Raw genomic sequence first — 13,744 nt, forward strand, 5'->3', positions numbered from 1 at the left:
ATTAGGGGAGAAGATAAACCAGTTTGAGCTCTAATGAACTTAAAGCATTTGCGTCTGCTACTTAAAGCATGGCCCCTGGGAGCTACAATACAAGAAATTAATTATAGACCTATGGCTATGGGTTTTAAGCATTTGCGTCGGGTTATCTAAGATGTTTTATTATTTTGACTGGGTCCCTGACTTAATTCGCATTGGGCCACTACTGTGATCAAAGGGAATGGTGAGTTACTAGAGTGGGCTCTTGAAAAAAGGCCACCTAGCTTAAATTCTCATCGAGCCACTACTGTGACTCAAAAAAAATGGGAACTACTAGAGTGGGCCCTTGAAAAGACCCACACAGGAAAACCCAACAAGCAATGGAGTGGGCCTTTGGAAAGGCCCACAGAGGAAAACTCAACAAACAATACCAAACCCGTAGAGAAGAAAAGGCCCAAGATCACATGAACCGGCTCCATATCGGATTAGTTAATAGTCATCCCCAATCTAAAGAGGAGTAATAGGCTTACAAACAAATTTTATAGAAAAAACTTTTACGAACTAATGTGGCAAAACATAATTAGGTTTTTCAAAATTTGAACGTATCTTATATTCAATCATGTTGTACTACATCAATTTGTAAAGGTTTTTTTTGTAAAATTTGTTTGTAAGCCTAACATTCCTCCAATCTAAAATATAGTTAAGCTATCGTACTTATCTAAATTTGGAGAAATGCTAAAACTTTTGTTTTATCTCTCTCCAATAAAGAATAAAGAAATGATATTCAAATAATGTAGAGAAATAATAAATAGTTGGATGTGGAGCACATTTAAAAATGGGCAATACTAGGTGCTCTTCTAGTATTATCCTGAGGTGTTCTCAATTGTGATGTGACTTTTAAAATCATCGTTGAATTTGAGATTATTATTATTGACTTTTAATCTATTAATGATTTTAAAAGCCACATCACAGTTGAGAGGACACCATGAGAACACTAGAAGAACACCTAGCATATTAACTAAAGAATTAATAAAAAATTATGGAAACGGATATGAATGCTCTAAATCCATTGTCTACCAGTGCAATACATAACAAAAGCCAATGCTAAAAGGATTGGTGAAAATCTAGATCATCTTATTGAGGTAAAATTGAATGCTAATATGAGCATTTCCTATTATTAATTTGCAACACTAATTTTAAGTAAGATTGGCATTTTATGCAAAAGGCTGAAATTTTAAATAGATAAACCATTTTTCTAATTTTGAAAATTCATTAGAAAACATTAAATAAACTTATTTTTTTTAATATCTTAATCAATAAATTAATAAAAACAGGGAAAAAAAATCATCGATTTAAAATATATTGTATGCAACCGTTTGGCCGTTTAAGTTATAGCCTGACTTCCCTTGTAACATTTTCCTGCATTTGATTAAAAAAAAAAAAAAAAAAATTATAGCCTGACTGTCTATGAAGCAACACTATTTTATTTCTTTTTTCTAATTTCAAAAATACTTCTTGAAATTTGACCAATTCAATTTTATTTGTGAACCCCACACAAAACATTTGTTTTTTCAAATATGACCCATTAAATTATATTAATTACCAATTTTTACACCTTTCAACACAACTAACGAGCACTTGAAAAATTATAAAACGGTTAGCGACGGTTGCGAGTAAAGCAACAGCTGCCACGCTAGACTCTAGAGCATCATCGTTATGAGATCGTTGAAAAGTACATTACCAACCTCGTCCAAATCTGGAACAATCCAGACTGTTTGAGATTTCAGAACTCTCCAGACACTCCACGTCACCTTCCTCTTCCTCCCCTCTCTCGGCCACCTTTAAAAGCCAGCATCTCACAGGCGTGTGATGGCAAAACCAAGAAAGCATTAGTCTCGTATTGCGCTCACTGCCTCTGATATCTCTCTCGCGTTCTCTCTGTTTCATTGCAAAACTCGTATACAGCCTTAACTAGCTATGGATGACGACTTCGAGTTCCCGGCAGCGAGCGATGCGAACATGGACGAGGAAATGGACATTCCGGAGGATGTCCCAAGCGGCCAGATTCTCAAGGTGGGTGAGGAGAAGGAGATTGGGAAGGCGGGGCTGAAGAAGAAGCTGGTCAAGGAGGGTGAAGGCTGGGAGACTCCTATCACAGGGGACGAAGTTGAAGGTTTGTGTGCGGTTTGAATTTTTTTTTTTTTTTTTTTTTCTTTGGAAATTTGGTATAGGGGGGCGATTGTGTTGATGGGTTGGTATTGCTTTTGCAGTTCATTATACAGGGACGTTGCTTGATGGAACTCAGTTCGACTCGAGCCGTGATAGGGGGATCCCATTCAAGTTCAAGCTTGGCCAAGGTAATTCATTCTCTCTCAAATGCTCTGAATTTTGGCTTATGTGTTCTGCATTTGAATATGTCAAGTCAAACTTCGTGTTTCAGGCTCTCTTTGGCTGGGTTTTGTGGTTCTTAATCATTACTAGATACATGTAGGAATTTGTTAATCCGAAAAGTAAGAGCAGGTTTGGGTGTGATTTTGATGGGCCTAAAAGTGCATGTAATAATCAAAAAGTTAAGTTCGTTTAAAGAAAAAAATATTCGTTTGATAAAAATTTTAAAAGCGATTTTAAGAATCCAAAAAGTCAAAACATGGTGAAAACGAATTTTGGCAAAAGCTTAAAAATAAGCTTTTGCCAAAAAATTATTTTTTGATTTCTCAATCCCAAACATGCTCCAGTGTACCTGGATGAGCTTTTAAATAGCGTGTTATGTTTGGGGTTCTGAAAAGTGTTGGTGGTGTTTGAAAATTAAAAAGGGTTCGCTGGAATATATATCTGAAAATTTGTTTGTATATACTGCAAGAAAAAATTGAAAAGTGTTCAGATGTAATAGAGAAAATAATAGAGTTCATAGCTAGGAATGATAAAGGGTTTTTTTTGGAATGATAAGAGTTCATAGCCATCACAAGTTAACCTATGTTGAAAGAGTTGATAGCCATCACAAAAGGACTTGAGAAGGAAAGAAGCTGACTGTAAGAAATTCCATTTAATAATTCCGCTGCTGCTAGTTTTATTGTTAATTAGCATTTAATTATATATAGCATTCTTAAACTGACAAGTTGTCCCTTAAGAAAATTGGCTGGCTATTAATCCTGCTGTGGTTTTGAGTTGGTGTTGCCTGTTGCCTCTGTTCTCATGTCTGTGGATTTAGCTCTCAGGATCAAGCTCGCGCTGATGTTTATTTATTGCAGGACAAGTGATCAAGGGATGGGATGAAGGTATCAAAACCATGAAGAAGGGTGAAAAAGCTATTTTCACCATTCCTTCTGAGTTGGCCTACGGCGAGTCTGGATCCCCTCCAACTATCCCACCCAATGCCACTCTTCAGTTTGATGTGGAGTTGCTGTCTTGGACTAGCGTCAGGGACATATGCAAAGATGGGGGTATTTTCAAGAAAATACTTGCTGAAGGGGAGAAATGGGAGTACCCAAAAAACTTGGATGAAGTTTTTGGTATATTATCAATCCAGTACTTCTCTCTTTGATTGCTGACACACAGCTTAAATGAATTTCGACTAATACTTTTTTCTCTCTCTTTATTGCAGTTAAGTATGAAGCTCGGCTTGAAGATGGAACACTCATTTCGAAATCTGATGGGGTGGAGTTCACTGTTGGAGATGGTCTGTCTCCATTCCTATATGCACACACACGCACCCATGCACACATTAAGTTAGCTACTTCAAGTGACTGCAATGTTTCTTTTCATATGCAGGCTATTTCTGCCCTGCCCTGGCAAAAGCTGTGAAAACAATGAAGAAAGGAGAGAAAGCTCTCTTGACAGTGAAGCCACAATGTGAGCTTAGATCTTGTCTGCTAATTTAGCTTGCATGTTCTATTTTGATAACCTTGGTGCCTTGGTGGCAATTATTAACCGTATTTCTCGTTTTTTGTTATTTTTAGATGCATTTGGGGAGATGGGTCGACCAGCATCTGGTGAAGAAGTTGCTGTGCCTCCAAATGCCACGCTCCTGATAACTCTTGAGTTGATCTCTTGGAAGGCTGTTTCTGATATTACCAAAGACAAGAAAATTTTGAAGAAGACCTTGAAGGAGGGAGAGGGATATGAGCGCCCAAATGATGGGGCAGTTGTTCAAGGTATTGTGGGTGGAAACAGGAAACAATTTATGGAACTTTAGGTCCCTTAATATGTTTGTGAATTTGTGCCACTTAGTTTTGTTATTGTCCTTGTCCTCTTTCAGTGAAACTAATTGGCAAGTTGCACGATGGGGCTATCTTCACAAAGAAGGGTTATGATGAGGAGCCATTCGAATTCAAAATCGATGAAGGTAACAATATCTCTCTTTTTCTTGTTCATTTTTCTAACTTGTCACTTCTACAAGTATTGCTTCCATGCTTATGTTCCTTGTTTTTTCTTTCTCCAATAATTTTTAGATAGTATTTGAAATAGCTAATAGCTACTTGGATTGAATATGTATCCAGAACAAGTTATTGATGGTCTTGATAGAGCTTTGAAAAACATGAAGAAGGGAGAAGTTGCTCTGGTGACTATTCAACCAGAGTACGCTTTTGGACCATCTGAAACACAGCAAGAATTGGCAATTGTTCCTGCCAATTCAACTGTACATTATGAAGTTGAGTTGCTCTCCTTTGTGAAGGTGAGTGTGAGGTGATGATACATATATCTGTATTATAAGTTGCTTAGAGAATAATCTATTAAATTATAAATAAATGGCTGTAGGAGAAGGAATCTTGGGAGATGAACACGCAGGAGAAGATTGAAGCAGCTGGAAAGAAGAAGGAAGAAGGGAATTCATTGTTCAAGGCTGGTAGATATGAAAGAGCGTCAAAGAGATATGAAACGGTATACATGAAAATCGAATATACTATATTAATATTACCTACTTGTGATATGGACCAGCTAACAATACCTTTCATTCTGTTGCACAGGCTGTAAGGTTCATCGAGCGTGACACTCCTTTCAGTGATGAGGAGAAGCAGCAGGCGATGGTGCTTAAAACTACCTGCAATCTTAACAATGCAGCCTGCAAACTGAAACTCAAAGAGTACAAGCAGGCTGAGAAGCTTTGTACAAAGGTCTCTCTTTGCATTTTGTTTAGTGTGACAATTATTGTGTTATACGTCTTCCAGTTTCATGTGCTGACATCTAGAGATTTGTGTTTATGTAGGTTTTAGAACATGACAGTAGCAATGTGAAAGCTCTGTACAGGAGGGCGCAAGCATACATGCAACTTGTTGACTTAGATTTGGCAGAGCTGGATATCAAGAAGGCTCTTGAGATAGACCCAAATAACAGGTATTTTCACTAGTTTCATGGATAATGGGATATGTTTTCTGATCCACGACTGTAAAGGGTTGTCAGTGTTGATCATCACTGGGATGTTGGTTGTGATGTCAGGGATGTAAAACTGGAATACAAAACTTTGAAGGAGAAAGTGAGAGAGTATAACAAGAAGGATGCCCAGTTTTATGGCAGCATATTTGCAAAGATGAACAAATATGAGCAAGCAAGATCATCGGTAAGTTGAAAACCACAATTAAACATTCTCTTTTTATCTGATTTTATTGCTGCACTTTGATTTGTCTTTGTAAATTTGTGATAGCTTATTACTACTTGCTTTTCTACCACGTATACGCAGAATGCAGCAGCAAAGCAGGAGGCAGCACCAATGGCCATTGACGGCAAGGCATGAAACCCTTCATCTCTCTCTCTCTCTCACCAGAACCAAATAATAATCGAGGCTTGTGATTAAGATTTGTATCAGTTGAGAGTGAAAAATAAAGAAATCTAATGCTTTTGACTCCAATCGCCAGCTAGAGTAGATAGCTATCCTGTGAGATGCTCAATATGGCCAGGCAAACAAAAGAATTAAGGCATAGGAAAGAGTTTCAGCCTCTATCTTCGAAGAGTCAGTGATTTTGTGGGCTAAAAATATGTTTATAAACAAAATTGTGTAAAGTGTCCTATTTGTGAGTACGTGAGGTATGAGGTGTGTTTTTAAAAACATACTACTTGAAAGATTAAGCTGTGAATTTAAAGGCTAAATAGCGGTTTATTAAATGCTTAATTGCATTTTAAAAAATTGTTTCAAATTATATGTTTTAAAATCAAGGGCTGGGATTGGCAAGATGCAAAGATCAAAATAATTGGAAGATGATGGATTAACAATTTTAAAGATGATTGCATTTTCAAAAATTACTTATGCAACTTGTATATTAAAATCCACGCATGATTTAAAACTGTAAATTTGAATGGACCCTTTAAGGGCTGGGATTTGCAAATGCCAAGATCAAATCAAATGAAAGATGATTAAGAACAATTTGATCACATAGAGCAACTTGAATTCCCATAAAATCCTCTAATCTTGCATGAGGACACTCATATTTTGTAATTTTCTCCCATGCTTTTCAAAAATGGTACCTTTCCAATGTCGGAGGAAAGTGCTTAGGCCTTGTTTGTTAAATGACAACGGAGGAAATCGGTTTCACGACATTGTTTGAAGGACAGTAAGAGTTGATAGATATCAGACCTCGTGGCCAATGAATGAAAGGCTACAGTCAAATGGTACATTGCGTGGGAAAAATGACTTCTTGAACAACTACAATGATCATAAAATGACAATAACACCCTTGGGGAGAAGTTTCTCAAGGTATTTTTGGTGCCCAAGTCATTGAAGGACAAAAAGGTAATTATGACATCAAATAATTTTTCAAAGTGAGCCGAGTATCTGATTTTGTCCGGTCTCGTCAACCGATCTGTGCAATATAGCCAAGGAAAAAACCCACCAAAAATTTGCTGAACCAACAGTGTCGTGGAAACCCACTAACAATGCTGCATCGACTGCCGAACATTACCTTAATCGCATTGGGTCTTTGTGGCATGAGCAGCACAATTCCCAAAGGGAAGGGAAATCTTAATGGCAAACTTGTCAGCGGAGAATGTGAAGATCGAGGTCGATCATAGGAAAGCAGTTACGAAAGGTCTTCCAACAAACCTCATTTTCTTAATGAGTGATGATAGAGTTTACGCCGGCGTAAACTCTATCATTACTCTTTCTTAATTGGCAGAAAATATATATAGCAAAAGAACTCTTACACATAAACAACGACGTCTTGAACTTTTGTTTGTGTTTGATAAGGAGAAAATAAGTGGGAAGAAGAATGAGGGTGGGAGAGGGAAATGGAGGATGGATAGACATCTTTTGCTTGGAGGCAATGTTGGAAGGAATGAGAAGTTACGAACATTCTCTCTGGGCTGACCATTTTTCGTTCTTCCGAATTGAAAGAAAATAAGAGAGACGAGTGAATTTTCCTACCAAATAACAATCTCTTCTTTCGTTCCCCCCTTTTTCCATCCTTTCTATCTCTTACGTCCTTCTCAATTTTCCATCCTCGTACCAAATTGAGTGAAAACGACTAGGCGGCTGAGATGAAATATCTAGTTCAATGAATTTAAGACAGCAACAAGATTGGAAAGGCTCTCACAAATGAGAAGAACCCTCGACAATTTGCTGACTAAAAAGCAATAATAACTATACAATAGAAGGCAGGCACTAAAATGGGTTGAAGTCTGGTAGTTATAGATTTGTTTTCTATTCAACAGGGAATAAGAACTATAATTATTACAGGAAGAAAGCAAACATCACAAAAGCAAATTCTTAAATAGCATGAACCGCAGCAGCAAGGGGCACAGCTATAACAATATCAGATAGTACTAATAGCTAATGATAAATTAAGAAACCAGCACCCATCATGTGCTAATTTAGCTCAAAACTTACTTGTAGATCACAAAATAGTCAAATTGAAACAACTAGACATGCCCAGCAAAATCTTGAGAGTTGCAATAGTAAGGACAAACATCGGTCCATCTAGGCAGAACAAGGGTTTGCAAACTAAAACAAGTCATAAAAAGACCAGAGATTGCGTGACTAATAAACTGCTTATGCAGCAGCACCTGAAGCCTTGCCCTTCTTCCTCTGGAGCTTCTTCATGTAGAACTCAAGTTCTTTTCCTTCCAAGATGTATCTGATAAGAGAAAAATGGCGAGGCAACAAAATAAGATGACACAAAAAGCAGAATACAAAAAAATTAGTAAACCTTTTGACTTACCCATCAGCTCTACCGCATTGGCCTGGTCGTGAAGAGATGCAAGCCAACAATCTACCACTCCCACACTGCTCTTCAATATGGGGATCAAGACTGCGTCCTTGCTGGCGCTTCTCAAGCTTCCTGACAACATGGTTACTCTTCTTTGTTTCCTCTGTTGTAGTTCCTTCTCCTTCCTGCTTAGTGATATGATGGAACTTGTTATTTCAAAATATAATAATATAAACTATTAAAACAGATGGACAAAAAAAAATATCACATGGCACTATGCTTGAGAAATTAACCTATCTGACAGCAAAGAAATGTACAGGTCATAAGTGAACATTAGAGTTACATTGCACCTCAATAAATGAAGATATTGAAAAAGAAGGCTCCATTAATGCATTAGAAAAGGAAGAACCCCAATATCAGTGAAATGGCAGGCTTTGAATTCAGAACAAATAGAACGGATTATATTCATACACTATAATTAAATCATCTACTAAAGACAAGATATTAGAGTAGAGGATCCGCCATAGCAATGGCATCTCTAAATCCCATTTTTACCCAGTTGCCTTTAGTATTAATCGAGGGATTTGGTCACTTATATACCATAGGTTACAACCTTCCAATGTGGGCCAATAGAAGTAAATTGTTGAATAGCATAATTGTCAAGAACAAAGAATAAGGTGGCAATGATTAATAGGTCCAACAACCTAATGACCTAAAGAATCCATTTCGTGAGACAGATCAAGTAAATTAGACAAACTCATCCGGTGATACTTGTCAATAACATCAACCAATCAGAGAACACTTCTTGCCCCACCAAATTTCCTCCACTTAAAGGACTACAAAGTATAAGTAGATGCAAGTAATTGCTAGTAAAGACATGTCGCTCAGCAACATTTGTAAAACACTGTACTATTCTGTTTGATTCATAAGATAATTACAACATAGTTCATACATGACTACCATCACAAAAGCCTGTGTTGAACATAAATTTAGAAGTAAAGTCGCATCATTCACCCACCACAATAGTCTAATTCACCCCACCCAAATTTTAAGACACCCAAATTTTCGGAAAAGATCCCCTTAGTATCACATCTGGTCGCTTTAGAACCTTTGCAAAATTTGTCCAAAGAAAACAAGGGAAAAAACCATCAATGTACTGGCATATGCTACCCGACAATTTACTAAATATTTTCAAATCAGAGCCAGAAAAGAATATCTGATTAAATATATAATAGCATAGACAAGGACAAGCGGTACATTTGCATTTGCAAATACGTTAGTAATGCAACACAAAATGGTAATCAGAACTTCTGTAATGAACATTTACGCATTATAGTCTCAGCCAGTTTTACATCAAATAAATATTCATCTAAAAAAAAAAAGCAAATAATTTTGAAGAAAGCACTTGTAGTACCTCAGGAACGTCCTTCTTAGCAGCTGCCTTCTTCTTCCTACCAATGTCCACTCCATAGTGCTGAAGGTACCACTGTTTGAATGGGGCAACATCCACCTGAACAATGGCACCTTTCACCAGAGTTTGCGTTCTGACAAGCTCATTGTTTGAAGCATTGTAAACAACATCCAGGATACGTGTTTTGTGGGAGACAGCTTCACTACCCCATGAGTAGTTCCCAGTATCCAATCTGAGCGCTCTCCATTTCACATTGCCTCCTCTGACACGGATTCGCCTCACGGTCTTGTTACTTGAGAGCTTAGTATTTGCAGCCTGACGGCCAAGCTCATACCTGCAGCAAGAGAAAAATTAGTTATATAGCAGAAAAAAAAAAAGAAAAAAAAAAAAGAAGAGCCAAATCAAACATCTCATCTGTCCCAAAATTCAGGAACCTAACTGCTTTATTTTCACTGGTACTATTTTAATTTTGAGATATAGGAAAAGAGGATTTTTCTTCCCCAGTTCGGTTTTGTGTAAGAATATAAACCATGTAACACTATCACAAAATGACTCGTAAAGGACCAGGGGTAATCTTCAGTGACTACAAACAAACTAAAATTCCCAAGGTACCAAGCTCAGATACACCACACTAAATAGAGCGAAGATCGATCCCCATATACAAATAATAAAAATTGCACGAATCCTCAGCATCGGGAATCAAAACAAAAGAAACCACGTCGAGCAGTTTTGTGACTGAAACACAGAGTAAAAATTAACCATCTCCTAAATGTTCCAAGCAAACAACCAGACTTCAGCAGCAAATTAAGGCAAGAAAATTGAAACGAAAACACAAACATGTCTTTGGATAAGAACTATTCATTGCTTTTAAGAATCAAGCAAACCCAAATAACGAAATACCCAGATTTCAATGACAAAACGAGAACAACGTCGCTAACAGATCTACGACAACCGACAAGATAAAATTGAAAGGCCCTGTGTAGGATGCTCAGAAAGCGTAAAAGGAAAGACAATAACGGAGGTTAATGGAAAATGGTATTGTAAAGCCCCGTGCCGTTTCTGACCAACCAAACAGAGTGTTAAGAGTCGCTTATAATATAAATGAGTGAATAAGTGAGAAAGGGTGGGTCGTATTACTTTCTCTTCTTCCTCCATGCCTTCTTCTTGCCTCCAGTGGCACGCCTCTTGTGCATCGAGTCACGGGAGATACCTGCCATTTATGACAACCACAAACCTCCATTAGCGAGCGAACAAACGAGCGAGGGAGGAAGAGAAAGAGAAAGAGATTTGGGGGATCATAGCATTACCCATGATTGCAGAGTCTGAGAGAGATCGAGGGTACGCGGTCTGCTTCTTCTAGCGACTCTGCCTGCTTCGGCTCACCTCCAGCGCCTCCTCCTCTGTTTGAGATGGTGGCTTTTATATGCGGAAACCCTAGCCCATAAGAAGTTTGACAAGCGAGGTTAGTTTCGTCATTCTTTTAATGTGTCCGACCCGACCCAAGTGTACTTCCCTATCCTGGTGCAAACGGATTCGATTTGATTAAGCTCCATTTCGACGCAAACATATTTGAAAAATATTTTTTGTGACCACAAATAATAATTAAATCAAAAATATTTTTATTTGACTATATAATTTTTAAAAAAACCATAAGCTATTTTTTGAATTTTAACTTCTCATTATCAATTCATCGGAATTCTTCATACCACCATCGGAAGTTGCCGGTCATTTTTTTGCCATCGCTCATTTTTCATACGAACCAAACACTAAAAAATATTTAAAAAAAATCATTTTCCGAAAAATAATTTCATTTATAATATTTTTTGGCAACAACTATTTTATGTGGAAAAAACTAAATCCTTAATTTTAATTAATATATATGTTACGATCATATAATTGGTATATGATAAATATCATATGTTAAATCACATAATATATCACTACCCTCTTTCTTATTCATGTTATGGGCATCCAATATGATTTTTCCAATAGATTTTTTGTTTTCATTTTTTTGGTCAATTTTTCAAACACAACTCAAGTACTTTCGCTCCTTTATGAACAGTATCCTTCGTCTTCATTCTACGAATAATTTTATAAGTGCTCGTGTTCTTTAAAAATTTAGATGACTTTTAAAATATTCGTTTAATCAATATTTCAATAGTGATATATCACAAGCTCAATAATGATTTTAAAAGTCACGTCATTTTTTTATGGACACAAGAAGGACTTATAATGTAACTCTTATTCTATCAAATTTATTAATATAAATTATTACAATTATGGCATAAAAAAATGTACTAAAATAAAATAAAAAATCTAAATTGCAGTTATAAAATAAAAATAAAACACATAAGAAGACATATCTCTATGGACATAAATTTCCTCTAACTAATTTAATAAATTGTCAAATGTCCTCTAAATATTTAAGAAAGCTAAACGATGCATGTCATAAGGTGCAAATGTATGCATGAAATTCAATCATAATTCATAATGCAAATGTATGGCTCTCCCTTAATGAATAAGAGCATTCTCAATGGAAGAGTATTTCCAATGGAATAGCTAAATATTACTTTTTATTTTAAATAGTTCTTCAGATATTTTAAAAAACCCTCATATTGAATTAGCAAAAATAATAATAATAATAATAAAATAGATATTTGATTTGAAGAGTTAAAAAAAAAAAAAAAAAAAGCTAAATGTAGTAACACTTTTCAAGATAGCCATTTTATTTTTTATTGTTTCTCTCACCTGTTTTCTCTTTTTTCTCAAATATTTTCCTACTTTTTTTCTCTCGCATGTTCTTTTTTTTTCAAAACTTTTCCCATTTTTCCTCTCACGTGTTTTATTTTTCCCAAAACTTTTTATCACTTTTAATAATATTTAAATGATATAGACAAAAATATAGCTAATCGGATGTAAGAAACCTTTAAAAATTCATTAACTAAACTAGATAAAGTACGTTTTGAGAAACCATTTTGTATAAAAATTTGCCTTCTCAATTGAAAATGCTCTAAGTAATATTATATTTTATAGCATTTTCCTTCTATCTCTTGTAATACCTTAAACTTCTATAGCCTATAAGCTACATTATTTATTTTTGAGTAATGGATTGGTTAGAATCCATTAAGACCCTCAAAGCCCAAGTGCTAGGCCCACAAGCTAAACGTGGCCCATTATGCCAACAGTTTAGTTGGACAGTTGAACTGTTGAAGTCACCAAGTGCTACGAGCACGATTTAACCAAATATACCAGCACCATCCCTCAACCATTCTTGATAGCCACGGCCCACGATCAGATGCAGTTATAGCAGACTCCTTGGAAATGTGGATGCCCAAAAAATAAGGATGACAAGTCAACAATTACTGTTAACTGTTAGGCAACCCTATAAAAGTTCCAACCATACCCGACAAACTTTTATCCTACAGTTTACTTTTCTACAAGTTACACCTTATATCAACTCACTTGGGTTACCCGTTTCAGAAACATTGCATACATTTTATAATGTAAACAAGTGTCCCAATATTGATCCCATAATAGGAGGGGTACTTTATCTTTAAAGATTCCTAGTCTTAAGCTTGTAGCAATGGGGTTGAATATGATCAATTATACCGCAACGGTAGAAGCGTAGACAAACATTTGAGAATGTTGTCTTCTGTAAGGGTTACCCTAAGACTTATACCCATTGGAACGTTAAAAGCATGTTTGAGATTGCGTTCGATAAATAGAGCTTTTAACTTAAAAAACGCTTTTGCCAAAAATATGTTTTGACTATTTTTAAGCTTTTTAGACCCTTAATTTTTTACCAAATGAATACTTTTTTTTTTTTTTTTTTTTTTTTTCGAACGGACTTTTTAAATGTTAAATGCACTTATAAATCTCTCAAACAGATCCTAACTCCCTTCCTCTTACCAACAACACTGTGATCATAATTTTCAATTTCTCACCAATATCATGGGCACAAAAACACACGAGCCCACACTTGCCATCAAAGGGTTTATGAGAATTCAAAACACAAGCAAGTTTAAACCAAAGGGATTATGAGCTACAAAGGGAATTATATGCAGAACACAAAATATATTATTCGTTGAAACTAAATTCTATGCAGCAAAGATGAATTCTATATGTTAGTTGTAAAAGATTAAGTGCAGAAGGCAAAACGTTTTAAAAAATATATAAACTACAAATTAAAATTAAAATTATTTAATGAATATGTAAATATAAAAAA

General features: G+C 35.9%; 2 protein-coding genes across 2 annotated transcripts; one reads left to right on the plus strand and one right to left on the minus strand.

Moving 5' to 3' along the window:
- The first annotated feature begins 1,749 nt into the window (after window positions 1-1,749).
- Window positions 1,750-5,833, plus strand: LOC132178855 (peptidyl-prolyl cis-trans isomerase FKBP62). The gene is made up of 13 exons (XM_059591425.2): window positions 1,750-2,149; window positions 2,247-2,333; window positions 3,225-3,485; window positions 3,578-3,652; window positions 3,745-3,825; window positions 3,933-4,127; window positions 4,232-4,318; window positions 4,473-4,648; window positions 4,732-4,854; window positions 4,941-5,087; window positions 5,180-5,307; window positions 5,410-5,530; window positions 5,651-5,833. The coding sequence occupies exons 1-13, from the start codon at window positions 1,954-1,956 to the stop codon at window positions 5,702-5,704; spliced, it is 1,731 nt and encodes a 576-aa protein (XP_059447408.2). The 5' UTR covers window positions 1,750-1,953; the 3' UTR covers window positions 5,705-5,833.
- A 1,887-nt stretch (window positions 5,834-7,720) lies between these two features.
- LOC132179423 (small ribosomal subunit protein eS8) lies at window positions 7,721-10,935 on the minus strand. The gene is made up of 5 exons (XM_059592152.2): window positions 10,827-10,935; window positions 10,657-10,729; window positions 9,523-9,853; window positions 8,121-8,293; window positions 7,721-8,036 (listed from the first exon to the last, which is right to left on the minus strand). Exons 1-5 carry the CDS (start codon window positions 10,828-10,830, stop codon window positions 7,952-7,954), a joined length of 666 nt encoding a protein of 221 aa, XP_059448135.1. The 5' UTR covers window positions 10,831-10,935; the 3' UTR covers window positions 7,721-7,951.
- Between the last annotated feature and the right edge of the window lie 2,809 nt (window positions 10,936-13,744).

The sequence above is a fragment of the Corylus avellana genome, chromosome 4 (assembly GCF_965113065.1).
Source record: "Corylus avellana chromosome 4, dhCorAvel1.hap1.2, whole genome shotgun sequence".
Lineage (NCBI taxonomy): Eukaryota > Viridiplantae > Streptophyta > Magnoliopsida > Fagales > Betulaceae > Corylus > Corylus avellana.